This window comes from Cokeromyces recurvatus (assembly GCF_025118155.1).
Source record: "Cokeromyces recurvatus strain NRRL 2243 chromosome Unknown BX663scaffold_6, whole genome shotgun sequence".
Classification (NCBI taxonomy): domain Eukaryota; kingdom Fungi; phylum Mucoromycota; class Mucoromycetes; order Mucorales; family Mucoraceae; genus Cokeromyces; species Cokeromyces recurvatus.
The window spans coordinates 491,346-512,688 of NW_026251392.1; the positions used below are offsets into that span (position 1 = coordinate 491,346).

The 21,343-nt window shown below is 30.9% G+C and overlaps 9 protein-coding genes across 9 annotated transcripts; 6 read left to right on the forward strand and 3 right to left on the reverse strand.

Annotated features, from left to right (window-relative positions):
- Window positions 1-848: 848 nt before the first annotated feature.
- Window positions 849-2,802, forward strand: BX663DRAFT_501751 (HSF-type DNA-binding-domain-containing protein). Its single transcript, XM_051526514.1, has 5 exons — window positions 849-1,176; window positions 1,312-1,718; window positions 1,862-1,910; window positions 1,991-2,044; window positions 2,104-2,802. The coding sequence occupies exons 1-5, from the start codon at window positions 1,026-1,028 to the stop codon at window positions 2,589-2,591; spliced, it is 1,149 nt and encodes a 382-aa protein (XP_051385092.1). The 5' UTR covers window positions 849-1,025; the 3' UTR covers window positions 2,592-2,802.
- Window positions 2,803-3,344: 542 nt separating this feature from the next.
- On the forward strand, window positions 3,345-7,405 carry BX663DRAFT_501774 (uncharacterized protein). Its single transcript, XM_051526515.1, has 17 exons — window positions 3,345-3,559; window positions 3,630-3,705; window positions 3,790-3,883; window positions 3,952-4,135; window positions 4,189-4,270; window positions 4,371-4,482; window positions 4,558-4,722; window positions 4,816-5,032; window positions 5,147-5,199; window positions 5,291-5,351; window positions 5,442-5,501; window positions 5,612-5,627; window positions 5,694-5,875; window positions 5,928-6,325; window positions 6,399-6,821; window positions 6,890-7,101; window positions 7,206-7,405. The coding sequence occupies exons 1-16, from the start codon at window positions 3,408-3,410 to the stop codon at window positions 6,997-6,999; spliced, it is 2,385 nt and encodes a 794-aa protein (XP_051385093.1). The 5' UTR covers window positions 3,345-3,407; the 3' UTR covers window positions 7,000-7,101; window positions 7,206-7,405.
- A 186-nt stretch (window positions 7,406-7,591) lies between these two features.
- Window positions 7,592-9,454, forward strand: BX663DRAFT_430641 (uncharacterized protein; the record flags this gene model as incomplete). The annotated part of the gene is made up of 2 exons (XM_051522812.1): window positions 7,592-7,694; window positions 7,731-9,454. 2 exons carry the CDS (start codon window positions 7,592-7,594, stop codon window positions 9,452-9,454), a joined length of 1,827 nt encoding a protein of 608 aa, XP_051385094.1.
- A 564-nt stretch (window positions 9,455-10,018) lies between these two features.
- On the reverse strand, window positions 10,019-10,838 carry BX663DRAFT_501785 (uncharacterized protein). The gene has a single exon (XM_051526516.1). The coding sequence runs from the start codon at window positions 10,804-10,806 to the stop codon at window positions 10,054-10,056; it is 753 nt and encodes a 250-aa protein (XP_051385095.1). The 5' UTR covers window positions 10,807-10,838; the 3' UTR covers window positions 10,019-10,053.
- Window positions 10,839-12,576: 1,738 nt separating this feature from the next.
- Window positions 12,577-13,588, reverse strand: BX663DRAFT_484435 (uncharacterized protein; the record flags this gene model as incomplete). The annotated part of the gene is made up of 3 exons (XM_051524555.1): window positions 12,577-12,896; window positions 13,032-13,258; window positions 13,476-13,588. The coding sequence occupies 3 exons, from the start codon at window positions 13,586-13,588 to the stop codon at window positions 12,577-12,579; spliced, it is 660 nt and encodes a 219-aa protein (XP_051385096.1).
- A 618-nt stretch (window positions 13,589-14,206) lies between these two features.
- BX663DRAFT_415688 (uncharacterized protein) lies at window positions 14,207-14,419 on the forward strand (the record flags this gene model as incomplete). The annotated part of the gene is made up of 1 exon (XM_051522344.1): window positions 14,207-14,419. A coding segment is annotated over one exon (213 nt), but the record flags the coding sequence as incomplete, so codon positions are not given.
- A 2,092-nt stretch (window positions 14,420-16,511) lies between these two features.
- On the forward strand, window positions 16,512-18,708 carry BX663DRAFT_501797 (dynactin p62 family-domain-containing protein). The gene is made up of 8 exons (XM_051526517.1): window positions 16,512-16,848; window positions 16,956-16,990; window positions 17,072-17,256; window positions 17,339-17,632; window positions 17,697-17,751; window positions 17,816-17,944; window positions 18,008-18,383; window positions 18,445-18,708. Exons 1-8 carry the CDS (start codon window positions 16,564-16,566, stop codon window positions 18,646-18,648), a joined length of 1,563 nt encoding a protein of 520 aa, XP_051385098.1. The 5' UTR covers window positions 16,512-16,563; the 3' UTR covers window positions 18,649-18,708.
- Window positions 18,702-19,078, reverse strand: BX663DRAFT_430065 (Yos1-like protein; the record flags this gene model as incomplete). Its single annotated transcript, XM_051522776.1, has 3 exons — window positions 18,702-18,757; window positions 18,818-18,922; window positions 18,985-19,078. The coding sequence occupies 3 exons, from the start codon at window positions 19,076-19,078 to the stop codon at window positions 18,702-18,704; spliced, it is 255 nt and encodes an 84-aa protein (XP_051385099.1).
- Window positions 19,079-19,280: 202 nt separating this feature from the next.
- BX663DRAFT_549961 (uncharacterized protein) lies at window positions 19,281-21,230 on the forward strand (the record flags this gene model as incomplete). The annotated part of the gene is made up of 1 exon (XM_051531186.1): window positions 19,281-21,230. The coding sequence occupies one exon, from the start codon at window positions 19,281-19,283 to the stop codon at window positions 21,228-21,230; it is 1,950 nt and encodes a 649-aa protein (XP_051385100.1).
- Window positions 21,231-21,343: the final 113 nt, after the last annotated feature.

Sequence of the window (21,343 nt, forward strand, 5' to 3'; positions counted from 1 at the left end):
TAAAAAATAAAAGGCTAAAAAAGAGAAATTGACTATATATAACAAAAATTATATTTAAAATCATTATCTATTTTGTCCTTTGAATAATATTCAAGTTTAAGAAAATAATAAGAATAAAAAAGGAAGGATAGAATTTTTATAGTAACACGAATGTTCCATGGCAAAAAAAAATAAAAATAAAAAAAGGCACACAATACGCTTATTTCTTCTCCCCGCCCGCCTTTTTTCTATTTGATATATATAGTAGTTCTATGTTGAAACTAATCCAAAAACATCCTTTAAACCCAACATATCGGGCGATAAGTGATGTCATTACGATCATTTTATAACTTTTTTTTTTTTTTTTTTTTTAATCCTCTTCTTCTTCTTCCTTTCTCCCCCCATTTTTTTTTTTCTAATCTTCAAGTCAAATTTTTAATCTCGTCAAAAAATTTGCCTCTCCTTAAATAATCTTGTTAACTTAAATATTTAATTCTTTACTAAGGTAAAATCTATAATATTATTTTATATAATTTGATTAGCTAATCATAATAAAAAAAAAAAAGGGGAAGGAGAGGAAGATAACGTATGAAAAAATAAGTTATTATACAATGGGAAAAGAGAGTAGTCGATCCAGTTCTTCTAGTAGTGGTGGTGAAAATAATAGTAATCATCAACTCTATAAAAGGTTTTTTCTTTATATACTTCTTTTTTTTTCTCCTTTCTTTTTTTTTTTTTAATATGACTTGTTTATAGGTTAAAATTAGATAGAGACAATAGTGAATATGAGGAATTTTTTTCAACTTCAGAAGTCAATTCTTCTCCCTCTTCTTCTTCTTCTTCTTTTTCTTCTTCAGCAATGCCACCACCACCACCACCACCACCACCACCACTTCTTTCTTCTGCATTAGTATCACCAGTAGAAGACATACATACAATAACACCTACTACTACAAATATAAAGACTCAAGCAGCTTTTGTTAATAAATTGTACAAGTAAGTGCTTTATATAGATAACACACCATGAATACTCATATCATGATAGAATGCTGGAAGATCCTGAAACATCAGAACTCATCTGTTGGTCTACTCAAGGTGATTTATTCAGTGTATCCAATCCTACAGCTTTCTCAAAGACAGTATTACCTCAATACTTTAAGCATAATAATTGGCAAAGCTTTGTCAGACAATTAAACAGTAAAAATATATACATATATACATATATACATAAATATATTTAATGTATCTTGAACAGAGAAAAAAAAACAAAGAACAACTAATTTGCTTATAACTATTATTATATATTACATCTCTATTTATTCATACAAAAAGTGTACGGTTTTCATAAAGTAAACGATCTAATTCATTCCAACTTGACTAATGAAAACCAAACTTGGGAATTTAAACATCCCAATTTTCGAAGAGGTGCTGTTAACGATTTACAACATATTAAAAGAAAGAGTGCAAAGTCTCAACACTCACAACAACATCACCATCCTACACAACGACAACGTCAACAACAACAACAACAACAATCTTCACAACTTCATCATTATAATAATACTACAAAAGATAAGCATATTGACGTGGTTAAACTAGAAGACCTACACGAACATAACAGTTCTGTCATGAAACACATGTTGACGATTGAACAACAATTAGTAGGAATAACTAAATCATGTGAGCAGCTTTTTAATGAAGTAATTCATTTAAGGTCAATTGTTTCTAAACAACAAGATGTTAGTATACTTTATATGAAAAAAGAAAAAGAAAGAAAAAGAAAGAAAGAGAAGAAAAGAAAAGAAAAGAAAAAAAATATGCAGAGAGGGAGAGAGAAATAAAAAAAAAAAAAAAATTAAAAATGACTATTTTTCTTAATTAGGCAATGCAAGACTTAGTTGACGTAGTGTCATCTTCTACAAGAGCAATCAGTGAGTAATTTTTTTTTTCAATAGATGTATACATGAATCATTCATTAACCATCATGACTTACATACATTTATTATGTAAGATTGTGCTTATTCCAAAAATAGTTCGAGTAACAATCAATTAGAATTAAGAAATGGTAATTCTTTCACTATCTGTCTTTCTCTTTATTCTTGTTTTAATAACATTCATTTAAAGCTGAAAATCTTCGAGCACAGGTTTCAAAATTAAAAGAAAATCAAACGTTAAACAGCTTAGGTTATAATAGTGAAAGTGATGCATCCAAAGGGAATACAAATTGGTCTTCTATGGCATCCTTTTCATCTTCTTCCTCTTCATCCATGTCAAATAATAAACATGAATCAATACATAATCCTAACTCGCTGATGTTTAACTCATTTCCAAATGATACCACGAAACAACGAAAATTATCTTCATTCGACTCAGTACAACAGCATTATCAATTAGGCTATCATAGATTGGATAATCATCATCATCATCTTAACACTAATAACTCTATTTCAACTAACTCCAATAATAACCATCATTTCACAGAAAGCAGTAGTAACCATTTAGATTATATAAATAATAACAGTAGTGATGACAGTCATACATCACAACCATCATCTTATGATAGAGAATCAGATTCATTATCCATTCAAAGTAAATTACTATACAAGTCATAAATATTCCTCTTTAAATATTAAATAGTATTAAATTAGAGTCAACAAAAAATAAAGTTCTTTCATCAAAGATGGGCTTTGGAAAACAATCTCATATGTTAAATCCAATCAAAGGTAACAATAATAAGGAACAAATAGAAAAGGAAAACATTTTAATGATTGTATAGGTTCTTCTTCTCAAAAGCCTCATAACACTACCAAGTATAAATAAAATAAAATAAAATAAAATAAAAAATAAAATAAACATTAATATGCCCAAGTGTGTGTGTGTGTGTCAGTTCAGGATTTTTCTATATTATATCCTTTTCTCTCTTTCCATGTATTACATGTTTATGTAATTCACTTATAGCTGTTAGAAAGCTACTTTAGTGTAGCCTTTGATTGTATAGAAAGATGATATATTCATTTAGGAGTATGATATACATGTGTCATAATAAAATGATATTTAATATCTCCCCCTTTTAACTTTACTTATATGCCCTTATAGTAGTATTCACTATGAAGACAGATAATAGTATAGAGCTATAAATGAAAGGTGCCCATTTACTTGATATCACTTTTTTTGTACCTGAATTAAGTAAATTCTTTTTCTTTTCCTAAATGAATATGATTCGTAGAACTTTTTTTTTTTTTACACCCCACAATACTTTAATAAAAAAACCCCACAAAAAAAAATATATGCTTTAAATACATTTTATCGAATCAAACTGTTAAACTTTTTTTTTTTTTTTTTTTTACTTTATTTTATTTTATTTTATTTTTTTTTAATTTTAACTATACATTTTTTTTTATCTCTCTTTTTTTTAAAAAAAAATTACTATGAATAACAATAAAACTGAATTGCAAATACAAGAACTTGTTAATGAATACAAGAAATCAGGCAATGATTATAGCATGAATAATCCTCGGGCGTTAAAGATTCATGTTAAACGAGATTTAACTCGAAATGACAGAGAACATCGCAATGTGGTGTAAATGAATAAACATAAAAAATAAAAAATAAAATAAAGCAATCCTGATTTTCTTTTTATATTGTTCAAGTGAAAAGGAGCCTCGTCGCATAAGGGAAGATCCATTTGCCTTTATGTTTAATATAGGGTTATATTATCAAGGAACTGTAAGTCACTTTATATATATATATATACATATAGATTTACAATATCCCTTTCTTAAAAAAAAAAAAATATTTATGGTATAATAGGGATGGCGTGGCTATAAAAATTATATTGGTACCAAGATCCTTTATCCAGGTTTTTCAAACAAAATAAAGCAAATAGTATTGGATAGTAAAGAAGGTGATAAAGAAATGATGACGACTTTTTATAATATATATGTTAAAGTCTATAATACATATACATATTAGTTCAAGACAGGATTGATAAACTTGCTGATCAACAAACTGAAATCCTTGTAGCTCGAAAGAAGTGGAAACTTGGCGATAAAAGAATAAGGAAACAAAGAAAAGCATTGAGAAGGGAACTCGAGATTGTTACTAAGCAAATAGCTGATAAAGCAGTTGCTACTGTCGACAGTCTCCCCACATTAAGGTTTGAATAGATCTTTGAAGAAAACAAATACGTGTTCATTCATCCTAATATAGGTTTTTTGCGTTTATTGTTAATAATATCCTTGTACGACTCTATCATCAGGGAGTACATATAAGAGAAAGTGAATGGGTCAATGTAAGTGTAGAAAAGTCTTTTAATTTATTTTTTATTTTTTTTTTCTTTTAGAGATGAACAGCATTGTAAAACCTTTCTTTCTCTCTCATTCCTTGTATAGCTTAAAAGAGTAGCATTATTAGCACAAGAAAAAAAGCAATCCCTCATCTTTTTACCATCTCACAAGTCTCATATAGATTATCTAGTTGTGTCATATTTAATGTTCAGATTAGGTATTATATCTCCTATTTTTTTTTTTTTTTTATAAATGTATATTCATATGCTCATGTGTTTTATATTCATTTAAGGTATTCAAATTCCACATATTGTGGCAGGCGATAATTTGGATATGCCTATAGTAGGTAAGATTTTGAAATCATCTGGTGCTGTCTTTATTCGTAGAGAATGGGGCAATGATGAATTATACAAGACAGTTTTAGAAGAATATATAATTACTTTATTAAGTCAAGGATGTAATAATAATAATAATAGTTTAATTGTATAAAATATGTATATAAATCTCTTTTTTTTATATATGTATATATAAATATATAATACGAATGTAGTAAACTTTGAATGCTTTGTGGAAGGCACACGTTCAAGACTAGGAAAACCGCTTCAACCTAAACTTGGAGTTATAAAAATTATTTTAGACGCATTGATTAATCATCGTTTTTCTGACTGCTATATTGTTCCTATATCCATTGGTTATGATAAAATTATTGAAACTTCAAGTTACGCTACTGAATTACTTGGTACACCTAAAGAAAAAGAGAGCTTATGGTAAAATAATAATGAAACAGAAAAAAAAAGGTTAATAACTCGATACTAATTCTCTTTTTTTTTCTTCTTTATTTTATTATTATTGTTTGTATATGGTTAATCTATTCATTATAGGGGTATACTTACTAACAGTAGATTATTGCAACTCAAATGGGGACGTGTTGATGGTATAATACTAGATTATTCTTATTTCATAAAAATGAATGAAAAGAAAAAAGAGAGAAAGGGAGAACTAGATTAACATTTTCTTGTCATTAGTTCGTTTAGGTGAGCCCTATTCATTAAAAGGATGGTTAGATGAGCAAATCAAAATGAGAGGGTAATATATATATATATATAAATATACATGTATATAGGGAGAGAGAGAGAGACTTATTTAGCTTATGTTATCATTTAACTTTTGTTATAGTCCATTGGACCTGTCAAATTCATATCAGAAATCTGTTTTATTAAAATCACTGGGATACAGGTAAGTGAAAAAAAAAAAAAAAAAAAAAAAAAAAAAAAAAAAAGAAAAGAAAAGAAATTGAATATTCATTTTTTATTGTTAACTGCTTTTTGTATTATTTATGATTTTAGAGTTCTCGCAGATATCGTAAGTTTCATATCTCCCTGAGAATTTTCTTCTTTTTTTTTTTAATTTATTTTTTTCTTTAAAAAGAATGCTATTTCGGTTGTCATGCCTTCTGCATTGGTAGGTACGGTTATTTTGACATTGAGAGGAAGAGGTGTAGGAAGAAGTGAGCTCATCCGACGCGTTGACTGGTTAAGAAAGATTATTGAAGATAAGGGTGGTCAAGTTTCTGAATTTCATGGAATGTCCACAGGGGAAATTGTTGATAAGTATGTATATTTTTTTCTATTATTATGTATACATATGAATTATTATTATTAGGACTGTAGTGATTCATAAAGATCTTATTGGTGAGAGGAAAGGAAAAGATATTGTTGAACCAACGTTTTATCCTATTGCTGCATTTGAATTATCTTACTACAGAAACCAGGTGATTCATCTTTTTGTCGAGGAAGCTATTGCATGTGCAGCACTTTATACAGTCATTAAAAAGGGTGGGGGGAAACCTTTGCAACGTATGAAGTATGATGTTCTTTTAGACGAAATTTCCTTTCTTTCGAGTTTATTGAAATCAGATATGATTTATAAGCCTGGCGGTGTCGAAAGTAATACCAGGCGTACAATTCAATGGCTAGCAGAGAATCAAGTGATTGAAGTGACTGAAGATGGTTGGGTTGGTTTAAATGACGTTGAAAGACAATGTGGCAGAGAAAATTATGGTTTGTTTATTTGTTTTTATATCATTTACACAGGAAAAAAGAAAAAAAAAAACTTAATATTCATACATAATAGATTTTCTTTGTTTTATGATCTGGCCATTTATTGAATCTTATTGGTTAGCTGCTGTCAGTTTATTTACATTAGCACCACCTAGTATGGCTGCTAATCAAGGCTCAATTTGGGTTGATAGTAAACTATTTGCTAATAGAGCACAGTCATTGGGCAAAACCTTATATTACCAGGGAGATTTAAGTTATTTAGAAGCTGTGAATAAAGAAACATTAAGTAATGCCTTTACTCACTATGAAGAACAAAAGATTCTATTGAAGAAACGATATTCGAACCCTAAGCCATGGTCTGAAGTTGCAGTCAGCCCTGATTATACCCCCGAGCGACAAAATGGCGTTTTGATGCCTAGAGGACACCTTTGGGAGCTCGTAGAAAGAATTGGAAGATTTAGAAGAGAAGGAAAAAATAGAAGAGATAATGCAACAGGTAACATAAATTACGATAAACATCATAAATAAGTTTATAAAAATTGATGCTGTGTATTTGTTACATAGTGAGCACAAGAGTCCTGAGACTAGCAGACATGTTGGGTGAACATAATACAATCCCTACCGCTAATCAAAAAGCTTATAGAAACAAAAAGATCCAAGAATCAAAATTATAATTGTTTTGAAAAAAAAATATATAGGATTTTATATTTCATTGTTAAACTTTATAGTTTTATACTTACAAAATATAAGCAAGAAATTTTATATCTATCTTTATTGTAAATATATACTCCTAAGAAAAAGAAAGGCAATTGCGTCCATCTACTATAAAATACTGATTGAATAATTCTATCATTTTTCTTATTATATTCACATATTCTAGTTTATATGTTACGTTATTCTGTTTGAAGAAAGCCATGAAGATGCTACTGAAAGCTAAATTCTTTGTTCTCATCTACGTATTACCTCAAAAAAAAAAAGTTAATATTTTATAATATCTGTAATACAGGTTATATATATGAGATACATACATATCCACAAATGACTTTGTTTTTGATTGGCAAAGGAGAATGTATGTCAGGCTTTTTTTTTTTTTTTTTTTTTTTTAGTGTTAAATGTATATCTATAGAAAGAAATCAATTAAACTTTCCATAAAATGCTCCTTTCTAAAGTATTGAATTGACTAGATAAATTTAACCCTTCTTTTTCTTTTTTCTTTTTTTTCCCTTTCTTTTTTTTTCTTTCTTTCTTTTAATACATGTTTATTAAATGGTAAATCATTACTATAATACAGAAAAGATAGTTCAGATATCTTCTCCAGATTCAACGGAAAGATTATTATTCAACTATCTTTGCTCAAAAATTGAAAAAAGTAAACAGAATAATATATCGAATGAAAAATGGGAAGAATACCAGGATACAATAAAAATAAATTACAAGCTTATTAAGGAACAGCAACCGTTATTTCCAACATGGGACGATACCTTTCTTTCGCTTGAAGAAGACACAAATATTATTCTTGAATTAAATACATTCTCAGATCTCTTAATTGCCTTGAAGGATATCGAGGAGATTGAACCTTATTCAACAACATCAAGGATAAGGGCTTTAGCAAGTCAGCAACGAAAACCATCCGTACATTGGCCAACCGCAGAAGATGATTTAATTCATATGTCAAACACAACAACAACACAAACAACAGAATTCATGACTATACCGCCTTCTGTTCGTCTAGATATTGAAAGCTCATCACTATTAGAGGTTCTTATGAATCGTGCTGTGCAGCATTGGTGTTGTATCAAGTTTAAAGTTGCACCTATTAGTGTTGATTTGGTAAAGAACTGGCAAAAGACGCCAAAGGCAATTATTTACTGTATTGCATCCATTAGTCTTGTAACGATAAGGGATGAACAAAGTAGGGATGATAATGATGTATATCCTAAACAAGCAGCCATGGTATTCTATGAGCAAGCCCGAAATAAACTGGATGATATCTTATTCGATGATATGCAACCTTTTATCCTTCAATCTTATTTTTGTCTCAGTTATACATCTAATCTTTTAAGACTTTATGAACAGCAACGAACTTGGGGAAGTTTAGCGTCAATTTCATTGCAGCATTTAGCGACAAGGGCAGCACCTATAGATGAACTATCATTAAAATGTTATCTACGATGGTATTATGTAGATGCTTGGATGTGTCTGACAATGAATCGAGAATGTTTATTACCTGATCATATTCCTTGGATCAATATAGATTCAATTGATAGACCCTTGACTCATGAATTAAAAGCACAACATGATGTGTATCATTTTGCTCAACTTGCACGATACATGAGACGTTATATTCGCGCTCTTTACTCTGATAACCTCTTTGTTTATTTTAATCAACAAAAGAGGCCCTCTAAGGTTTACTATGAGATTACTAAAAGTCTGATAGGTTGGTATTCAAAGTTGCCTAAATTGAACACCTTCTCGGATCTTCATTTGTGTTATCACTCTATGCGTCTCTTAGTTCTTTATCAATTTCTTCATCCAAATTATCCTCCAACCGAAGATATCCTTGTTGATTGTCTTCAAACAAATTTGGAGTTACTTCAGGCACTTCAACATTTGAGAACACTTGGATGCGATCAAAGCACGTATCATCATATGTTCCTTGCTATTCACAATACAGCCAAACGTATCTTCAATTACGACGATACCCTGTCAGTAAACGGTAAAATTAAATCATATGCAGAAGAACAGCTTAAAATCAATCTCATGTTACTAAAGAGTACGCAGGCGTATGCACATGATGTCTTTAAAATGAAAATGTATGCACAAAGGATTCAAGATCAATTCTCAAGGATGAAAATCACCACCATTAATCATCATCATCATCGTCGCCATTTCGTGGGTGGGAATACGTTTGTGTTTAAACAGAGTTATAACGAGACGAGTAACAACTATCCCATTTTTATCAGTCCTTCATCAACATCAACACCAACATTTATGTCCCTTTTTTCACACTATCAGCAGGCTACTCCAACTCATGTGTTACCATCGTCTTCTATCATTGTCTTTAAACATGGGAAAGATCATGACTTGGTATCAAAGCCAAAAAAACGTACCAAAAAGAAAAAGATGTAGTTTGTTTTATTTATCTCTTTTATTTTTATATTGCATTTTTGGAAGTATATAAATACATATATATATTTATATGTGCATAGTTTTTTTTTTTTTTTTTTTTTTTTGGGGGGGGAGAGAGAGAGAAAGAGAATGCTAGTACTTTATCAAAGAACATAATTATTTACATATAATATCTTACTGTACGTATACCTATATAATTAAAAGGATTTTTTTTTTTACCTGTTTATTTATATCGTGTACAATAATAATAATAAAGAAAGAAAAATATCCTATTTTATTTATTATACATATGTGTTAAAAAATATATACATATAAATATATATATATATATACATATATAAATGCGTAATATCAACTTTTTGGATAAAGTAAAGGGAGAAAAAGGAGAGATAAAGGAATAGGCATCAATTATTATTTGAAAAAAAAAATAGGGTTATTAAAAATATACATAAATATGGACATTTTTGTAAGGAGAAAAGTAAACATATATACGTATATACATATATGTATAAATATATGAATATATATTTTTGATAAATATATACACATATATAAATATAAGGAGCGTAAGTAAGTAAGTAATTATAATGGAAGGCCGGTTATATGATACAACGCAAAGTAACTTTATTCATTCTATTCCATTTTGTTTGCATCATATTTATCAAATCTTTTTCCTTATTAATCAAAATAGCAGGTAGCGTAACGATATCAGAATTATGTGTTGAAGATGAAGTACTGCTGCTGCTATAACTACCATTTTCATTGAATAATAATACAAGGTCTTCATGATGGACTTTAATAGGACTTCCTATACTTGGATCGGAAAATTTTTGTGCGATACGAGAACGTAAATCATGTAAGGCAATTGTCCGAGGAACCTGTATGACAATAATATTATGTGCATCATATATAACTTTGATTTTAATAGTACTCTTCAGTTCATGAGATATAGATGAAGTTGTTGTTGTTGTTGTATCGGCTATACTAATATGACTGGATAGACTTAATTCAGGGTTGTTTTCAGAAACAATACAAAGACTTGATTTACATTTCTTTAAGCCTCCCTCCCCTCCTTTACGTTGTCGAATTGACCTTGATGCAGTAGTAAGGTTACTAGCTGGAGTTGAAATAGAGGATTGTGGTGAGCATGGTATTGTCATGGCAGATGGACGATGGTTACGATGCCAAGATGGCATGATTTTGTTAGCAGCTTGACTACAGAAAGAAGATAAACCATGAGTAGTAGTATTTGATGAAGGAGGAGATCGTGCTAAAAATGAAGAACAGCGAAGTCGTTTCCATCGAGAGACATTATTACTACTATGTTGTTGATCTTCATTTAGCTCTCTCATATTATCTTGATCCGCTTTTCCTTCGTCTTTGTCTTCTTCTTCTTCTTGTTTTTGTAATATAAAATGATGACTGTCGTTATTGCTTACTAAATCTGATCTATGAATTCCAAAGAATTCATGTACTATATTAGATTCTGTTATTATAGATTGCTTTTGAAATAAAATAGTGAGGAATTGATTAAGCTCCTCTACTCGTTGCGCATATAAATGTTTCCCAGCCGGAAGAATGCTTAATTTAGTTTTAATCTTTGGTAATGGTCGTGAACCAATTCGTTGCTTATTTGTAGTACCAAATCTTTCATGAATAATCTGAGATAATTGACAAAAATCTTCATAGCGTCTCTTGATATAATACATACTATCATTCAAGGGACCTTGAGAGGTTTGTTGTAATGGTTCGACTTTAATAAGATACCAAAACTTTTGATCTACAATCGATTTTTCAAATGATATAATTGAAGCTGATTTAATTGTTGGAGCTAATTTAATATTATTATTTCTAATAGTATTTGTTGAACTATACGAATGTTTCATTAAAATCTGCTGTCTAGTTGCAGTAGGCATAATATTCAAAAAAAAAAAAAAAAAAAAAAAAAAAAAAAAAAAAAAAAAATTAAAAAAAAAGAAAAGAAAAAGGGAAACAATTAAATATTTAGGTATTTTTATACTTTTTCTCTCTCTCTCTCTCTTTCTCTTTCTCTACATATTTAAGGAGCTTTTTACTTTTATTACATTTTATTTTAACTTATACATTTATACAAACACTTGTATGCATTCTCTCTTTCTTTCTTTCTCTTTCTCTCTTTCTCTCTTTCTCATTTTTATATGAATTTCTCCTCTCTTTCTCCTCTTCTCCCTTTCTGACCGAATTAAGAAAAAATGAAAATAATTATAACTCACTCAGTCTCGCATTACATAAATATAATAAAAAAAAAGTGTTATATAGATATTTTAAGGGGATAAGCAGATTAGATATGTTTCCTATCTCTCTATCTCTCTCTCTCTGTTAATAAATAAATCAATTCTATGAATTTAAATGATAATGATGAACAACGGGAGTTGACTTCTGCGAATTACCTGCACTATAAATTCTATGTATCTTCATTACCGATTTTTTGAAAACTCCGCCTTTTTTTTTTTGAAAAAAAAAATTGCTCGCCTGCGTGAGATCAAGTTGCCCAAAAAAAAGAAAAAAGGTTAGTTTGACCAGATGTTTAAAGTTAATTTGACTAGCTTTTTGAAAATAAATGAATCATATCAAAGTATCCGGAGTTGCACTGTAGTTCACCATTAACAAGAGTTGGTTGTAATGAAATGTCATCCATGGTCATAAGTATCAAGGGTGCGAGTTAATCAGTTATTGCTGTAGCATCTACGCTACTCGCACAGCTATATAGGTCAAACATACACAGCTTATGCCATGTCATGGTTATAAAATTTGTAACTTAATTTCAATAAGATAAATAGTCATAATAGAATATATATAGTGCACTTGTATGATAATTCTGTCTGTAGACATGTTAAGAATATATTCACCCTTCTACAGAAAAAATAATTAATAAAAGTCCTACATCTAAAAAATATCTCTTCTTTTATTATTGTTCTTATGAATATAAATTTATGAAAATAACTTCACAAGTCAAGCTGTAGATAAACTAAGAATAATTCAAATGCGCGTGACAGTTGATTCCACTCAGAGTATACATATTAGTTATAAAAATAAATATATACAAAGGACATGGATGTATATATCTATATCTATAATCATTCTTAGTAATCATTCTTAGTGTTTTGAGATACTTTCTTTTGATCATTCATGTGACCCTTTGTTGTGTCCAGTTGTTGCTCAGTAAACAGTTTAGAGAGTCGAACTTCAAAAATTGGATGCATAAAATTGATGGTGGAAGAGACGGCTAGTTTCCAGAGCTCTAGATCAGCACTACAGACTTTCTTTATTCTGCTGTTGTCCGATGTCTCTTGTGATAGTAAGTGCGCAAGATTATGTTTGTCTTGGGCTATATAAGTGATAGGATTATAAGGTTTTCCATTTAGTTTATTTGTCAGTGATTCCATAAGTCGTCCACGAATACCTGTGTATGAAAAATATTGAGTGGTAAATATCTTTAGTTAGATAATTTTAGTACCTTTTTCATCTTGTTCTCCTACATCTTGTTCATCCTCGTCTTCGTTTTATTGGCCTTCGTCTTCCTCTTGTTCATCTTCACCTTGTTCATCTTCTTCGCCTTCGTTTTCGCCTTCGTCTGGCTCATTGACCTCTATTATTGAAGGTTGCTTGGCATTGTTATCTAATGGATTGAAATTTGTTGAATCACGCAAGGCTTTGTTTGTCTTGAGAACATATGCAGTGGAAGTCTTGTAAGAGTCTGCTTCAATAGTCTGATATGTGGTTTTCTTTATGTCGTTTGTAACATTAATCATTGGGTAAGTGATTCTTTTTTTTTTTTTTTTATAATTAACCAACTTTTGGTAAGTTCTTGTATAAATTCGGTTTAAATGTAATTGTTTAGTAATAGGTAGTATTCTAGCTAGTTCAAATAAATTCAAACTTGAAATTCACAGAATTTTTTTTGCAAAAGTTTTTTTACTTTAAATGGATGAACTGATTCAAGGAAAAGCCGTATTAAAGATGTAAGGATCTTATGATTTACCTTAGGTCGTTGTAAGAGCTGAAAGCTGTTAAAGGTCGCATCTTTCTCTGAAGATGAAGTGTGCATGATGCGTTTACATGGCGTCCTTTTTTAACATCCCTTAGTGAAAGCATGGTGACGTGTTGTAGTTTACAGGTAAGAATATAATAAAATATAAATAAAAGAAAACAAACAGAAGAAGTACGTTGAGAGTTATCAATAAGTTTTATTAAGATAAAAATGAGTTCAATTATAATTCAAGTTATATACAAAATAAGGGTTAATAATGTAAGAGTATTTATATATTTTGTGGATAAGGATGATGAATAATAAGAAGATACTGCTACTCTACCAATTGGAGTAAGTGAAAACCCCAAAGTAAATGAGTCTACATCTTATTAACAATTGCATATGTTCATTTAGCCCTAATACTAATAGAGTTATTGATTTCGTTGATGAAGAGAAATATAAGGAAAAAGATAAAAAGTCTGAACGATACAAACGATTTAAGCCTTATTCGGATAGTGTAAGTAAAACAGATTTTAATGTATGTGCCAAAGGTCGACTTTAAATAACCATGTATGTTACGTTTTTTAGCATAATTAACTTTGGAAGATTAAGAGCCCCAAATGTAACAGAAACCGTGTTCTCATCAAATTTTGAATTGTTGCTCGCTCACTGTTATGTTTCAAGGCGACAACATCTCCATAAAATCTGATGAAACCGTATCGGACGCTACTTTCACCTCTGATTTTGACCACAGAATAGATGTACTCGTTCATCATTCTTGTTACAGTATTCGCAATGAATACTGCTGTATTGAATTTAAGAGACAAGACGCTAGGATGGGGCTCTTAACATGCCAACAATCAAAATCTATCCGTATCAATGGCGCCATCCTGATTGATTTGATAGCCAAAACAAATGCAGATAATATTTACTTGATTTATATGGATTTTTGGGGAGTGCTGGTGGATATATCGCTGGCTTGAAGCTCTTTGAGAATGTACATCTTGTTGATCAAATCAGTTCTAATCCATTTGCCTGTCAATCTCATCGAGCTCGAAGATTTTCGCGCCACCATTAAATACTTGTATTAATGGCGTAAACATATATTACATCAAAGTCGAAGGCTAATCCTTGGTGTCTTCAAAGAGAAGTGTAAGTACAAGACAGTTGACATTAGCTGCCCATCCACTCCTATATGCCTCAGCCCTGAAAGAGTACCCGCAAGGGAGCCATTAAATATGTATTACTCCCCCCAGTAGAAACAAAAAAAAAACTAAAGGAAATTAATGGTCGATGATTCTGTCTCATGTGCTATACTAACCCTTTTACCTTTATCTAATACCATAGCCATTCATATGCATTCATTATTACAAATAAACATGGTGCTAAACCCTTTCATGCTTAATCTAATAAATAATAATAATAAAAAAAAAGTGCCGAAAATCAGTCTAGTTTGAAACTGGAAACAATGATCTACACTTCCTTCTTGAGCTATGATATTAAAGTACATCTACTTATATTTGTAGAGTAGTTGGAGTAAATATATTAAACGATTTTGGATAGCACTAATGTCCCTCATCAATACTATTTCTAAATCTTGTGTTTAAACCCTACGCCTTTTTTTTTTTAAGAAAAAATCTTAAACTGTGCAATAAAATTTATCAAGTTCTTATTGTATTCTAAACACTGTCGAGCATTTGCAGAACTTCATTCAGCATTCTATCAACTGTTTCCCTAAATGCTTAAATAAAGAACCTTTGTAATTGATTTGATCAGAAATTGGTCTTCAAACGTCTGGTCAAACTAGTCTTTTTTTTTTCTGGGCAACTTAACCTCACACAGGCGAGCAATTTTTTTCAAAAAATGGGCCAAGTTCTCAAAAAGTCGGTAAATTAGGAGTGGAGGCACTGTAGTAGTATATTATTCGTTCTCAATTAGACTATGGTCTTGCAATCAGTTCTTTCTCTGCTAAACTTACCAAAGAACTGGATACCTTTCAAAATTCATGCATTCGACGTATCTTTGGTGGTCACTTGCGGTCCTCGATGAAAGTCATGCTTCACCTTGTCAATCTTCCATCCATGAAGACCCGTATTGCAGTCCTCCAAGCGCAATACCTCTTTCGAACCTCTCAATTACTAGCAGATACTCTTTTTACCCCCATCTTTTGACTCATGTTCAGTTCCCAAATAGTCATTCCCACTGGTATAAATTGGCTCAAACTACATTGTGGAAACACCTATGCTCACCAATCATCTCAGCGCTCGACCTAAAACAATTCTACACTCTTCGTGCTAAGTTTCTAGATGACCAGTTTCAAATCCTTCGTCAAGACACTAACTCCCTCCTATTGTCTTCCTCACGCCCCACTCTTGAATTGGATCCCATCCTTTACTTACCAATGACTACCTCAGATCGTAGCCGAGTGCTTCGATGGCGACTTGGCTGGCTACCGGGTGGTAAACCTAAAGAATGTATATTTCACCCGTCTCATAATTGGAGCCAGCGACATGCTATTGAATGCTTACATGTACATCATCGTCTCTACATGCCTACTTCAGTCGAAGATCCCATCTCGTTCCTCCTCAACTTGCTTCCACTACATAAACCTTGTCGTCCTTCTGATTGTACGAGCTGGTATATTTTATGGCCTATTCTTTGTACAATTCTACATGAACTTGGTAATACTTCCATGATGAATTTCCTCCTGATCCTGTCGACCCTGGTCTCAAGCTGTTGAATTGGTTATCCAAGTAATAGTGTGTGTCTTCCCGGTCCCTTTGGTCTGGTTTGTATTTCGCTTTTTCCTCCTTATATTTTCTCTTAATTCCAAAATACGGCTCTTTACTTTTTCCTTCTTGTCCTTTAGGAAGGCTTTTATTCTTATTTCCCCTCTATAACTGGCTCGGGCAATATTGCGTCGCTACATGCTCATTGCCAAAAAATTTAAAAAAAAAAAAATAATAATGATAATAGTAATAATAAAACTCAGAATTTAATCGTAGTAGTCTCACTTCAAAATTATAAAATGTATCCAACTCATATTGTGCCTGTATATTTATTAATAATATTTTATTCATATATTAATATACATATTATCATGATAGCAGTAGATGAAAATGAATCTATCCCATTTGTTGAATATTACTGTGATTGCTCAGCAAAGAAAGAAAATTACCTATCCATTCTAAGCACAACTGAAAATGCATTAACAAACGAAAACGTTGCTTCACTTACAGGACTTCATCTATTATCTAAACAAGCATCGAATTACATATACCCACTTTCTCGTCTTTATTTTTGCGAGGATTGTCATCAGATTAGGTGTCCATCTTGTGTTCAAGATGAAATTGTTTCATATTATTGTCCAAACTGTCTTTTTGAAGTGAGTCTAAGTTGAATTAGTTCATTGTGTTAGAAAAAAAAAAAAAAAAAAAAAAAAAAAAAAAAAAAAAAAAAAAAAAAAAGGAAAGAAAAACTCATTTATTTTAGGTACCTACAGCAAGTGTAAAGAGTGAAAAAAATAGGTAAAAATAGATTAGATTCTATTCATTAAACAAAACATTAATCAGTTACTCCTTTCCCCTTTATATATGTTTATATAAAAGATGTGCTAGAAATTGCTTTCAGTGTCCTATTTGCCAAAATACTTTATCTGTAGTTGCAGCTCAAGAACCAACTCAAATATCGAGTATAGGATCCGGCCAAGGACCTTATTTTTTGGCTTGTAATGTGTGTCGATGGAATTCACAAGAGATAAATATGACATTTGAAAAACCAACAAGTTTAGCATGTATGTGAAAACATAAGATTCTTTTTTATTATTATTTTATTTTATTTGTATTTGTATTAAATTTATGTGTATTTATCTTTAGTGCAACTGCAAAAGAATGAGGAGGCTTTAGCAGATACAAAAGAATTTGATCAGTTGAAAGAGCATTTTGAAAAGAATTTAAGAGTGAATTCTTCACCGTCTTTACCTACAAGTTTCTTAACATTTTCAAGTTCTACAGCATTTAGTAAATATATGGGAAGTCATTTCCATCACGATACGCATATGCAGCAAGGAAAGTTAGATGATATAAGTGAATATGAACCTAGCGTTCAAATAGCAGATGATGATATAAAATTATTAGAATCTATAACAACAATGAGAAGTATCGATGGAGGTCAGTAGTATTCTATTTTCCTTAATCAAATATACATGTATATATTTACTTTATTAAAATACAGTTTCGACATTATCTCAGAGATTTTCTCAATTACATAATCAGCCTTATGAATTATCGTATGTTAAGTTTCTTATATACTTTTTTTTTAAGAAGGAAAAGGTACTAATATTATGTATTTAGTAAGATACATCCTCAGCGTATACATTTGGCTATTAAAAGATCAAAACGGTGTCGTAGCTGTCGTCATATTTTAATTAAACCCGAGCAAAAAGCTCAAGCAACTAGATTCAAAATCAAATTAGTAGCCATGTAAGTTGACATAGGTTAGAAAAAGAAAAAAAAGAGGATAAGGTAAAATCTAATATTATTTAGGAACTATATACCAACTATCACGTTGGTAAAATTGCCAAAAAAGAATTGGCATTTAAAAGTAGGTGTCCCTACTCAGCTCATATTGAAGTTTACAAATCCTTTGTATGAAGAAATGAATATCACATTAGCTACTCCACAAATCAAAGAAATAAATGGCAAAGTTACCATATTATCACCTCATTTCACCGTTGGAGCTTATAACGAAACCATCGAATATGATGACGAGATGTATCCAATGGGCAACAATAGTAATAAGCGTAACAATAATAACAATAATTACGCTGCATATTCTTATGTAGATGGTATATATGAAAAGAAGAACAATTATACAAGTATTTTAATTGAAGTTGTTCCTGAAGAAACAGGCGAATTTAAGGTAAAAGGGAACTAACAGGAAAAATATAGAAAGTTAATCTTTTTATTATTATTATTATTAGTTTCCCCTTCTTGTAACATATAACTATAAATCAGATGAAGATCGAATGGATGTTTCATCAGGTGACATTGACGCTGATGAAATGGATGAAATGGACATGGATGATAGTGTTGATGGTTCGAAGAAATCTTCTTTACGATTTGATGATGATAAAATCAAAAGTTATTCCTTTTGGTGTTTAATTGGTATTGGATTTGCAACATAGGAGATTTTATTTATTTATTTTAAGAATTTTTTTATTTTTCATATATAAATGTATTATCCTAGTAAAAGTTCATAAATGATGACAATTATATTTATGGCAATTAAAGGAACTATCAAATATTTTGTTATTTAATTTTAATATTTATACATGCAAACATTTAACAACTTACTTCTCATTAATGTTCTAACTGCATATATCAAATTGATCATCTTGTATTTAATACTTTGTCCTTGTTCATTACCAAATCCTGCTTCTGTTTGTGCTGTCCATCCAACTGTTAAAAATATATATAAGTGATGTATTTTTTATTTTTATTTTTTCGAAAAAAAAAATTACTTCTTGCTAGGAATCTTTCTTCACTTAACACAGCAATTGCATTAACGAAACAAAGCATTACATAAAATAGTTGCCCTAATCCAAGTGTTAACATGATGGAATTGTGTGTGTGTGTGTGTGTGTGTGTGTTTGTGTTTTTTTACGAATAAAAAAAAAACAAGTTCTGGCATAACTGTATATCATATATTTTTACTTGCCTGTCTACAAATATTAGAAACACCGACCGCTCTTTACATATCAGTAGACAAAAAAAAAAGTTTTTCCTTTTTTTTTTGACACTTTTTGTATCTACGAAAATGACAAGTGTTGATTACTTTGGCATTCATTCTGTCATCAATAAAGAAGATTTTCAAAATAATGTACTTGTAGAGGATTGTCCAAATGTAGGCAGATCACTTGTTGCAAAGCGTCCTCTTGCACCTGGAGATATTGTACTTGTTGAAGAGCCTTTAATTCAGTATGATCTTAAGCCTACTTGTCGATCAAGTAAATCGCCCTATTACTCTAAAAGACTTTGGAAGTTAATTACCACAATAGTCCAAGATATAGAAAAGAGAGAGGAAGATGAAACTAGCAAGTGCACCGAGGATATAAAGAAAAAAGTAGAACAAGGATATGAATCATATGATGAGGATGACAATGATAGCGAGGATGAGGATGAAGATGAGGATGCGCCCAGTAATGATTCTGATTTTTGTCCTGGTGTACCAGCAGCTATTATTGCTTACTTGAATATTCATCCACCTAAATCATATAATAATGTACAAAGACGTCAAACTTATAAACAAAAAGACTTTGATTTCTTTTATTATCCTAATACAGACACTGAGCCTCATTGGTTAGATCACAAAACTATAAGAATTATTCACACTGTAACTCAAAAGGTAGTAGACACAATTCCTTTATATTCGCATGTCGATCCTTTTGATCTTCGTAGTTTTGTCCTCAAAATATACTCAAATGCACATACAGTTTTGCTCCCTCGTAATCGAACATTACCAACGCATTCTGCCAAAAGGGCACGTCGTGCGATGTATAAACATAAATTTGGAGAAGATAATTATTTGAACTGCTATTGGGGTAATGAAGAAGCAGAAGCTGGAGATATAAATACACCTACTATCGCTCTTTTACGTTGGGGATCTAAATTTGCTCATTCTTGTTCACCTAATCTGTTTTTACGTTTTGAACCTGCTCGTAATGCAATGATCTTTACCGTAATCCGTCCTTTGAAAGAAGGTGATATCTTGTCCTTTTCTTATTTGCCCGAGGATGAGTCAACTTTAGGCGGTTTAATTTGTGGAACGACCATGGATCGTCAAGCGAAACTGGAGAAGTTTAAATTCTTTAAATGCACTTGTGAGCGTTGTGTTGATTGGGATTGGTCAAGAGGAGTTGCATGTAAAAATTGTAATCAACCTGTTAATTATCGTAATCAGCATGGGATATGGACCTGTTTCGCATGTCAAGCTCAAGTAAAGGATGATGAAGCTAGTTTTATAGGTGAACGAGAGAATAATGTACAAGTGATGGTTATGAATTTTATATCTCGTATCAATGGTAACCGCTCTATGAATGAAGGTATGATGCGTATGTTGGAGCCTTATCTTTTGGATTTACTTGACCCTTCACCCGAAAAGAATAAAGTCCCTGTACCCAAGAATCATTGGGTTCATGGTATAATACATTCATTATTATCATTTTATCATCTAGTCTTGTTTCCTCAATCATTTGGTAAGGGCCTTGCATCTCAATTAGGCTTAACTATGAAAGGTTTAGAAGAAGCTTTGATTTATATTGAATTTTTAAATCTTTCTATTCGTACACGTCCAAATCCTAAAAATTCTCTTCCTAATGGGAACCCTATGGCTGCATTCTTTGCTGGCTGGCGTATTCTTTCTTTAGTAATTGACTTGGTAATGGAAAGCACTGAAAACAAATATGCAAATATTGTTTATGATAAATATGATTCAGACTCTGATGAAGAATCTGTTCCCAACTCAATAGAAAAGGACCAATCCATTACTAAATCAGAAAAAGACTCTGAACCTGTATTAATTCCTTTAGCTGAAGAATGGGTGGCACCTGTTACGAAAATATCGAATATCGTTAACAATGAATGGATACCCCTAATTGAGCAAATATTTCAATCTCAACAAGCTCCTGTTGTAGAAGATATGCTACGACAGATTAAAGCATTTGCTGTTAGAGTTGAAAAAACAAAATCAATGGCAGTAGCTGCTTGATTATGTAATAGTAGAATATTAGATTTTTTTTTATAATGCATAATAGTAGTATATATAAATAAAAGTAAATTCATATTAATATAGTAATATATATACATATACATCATAGAAGA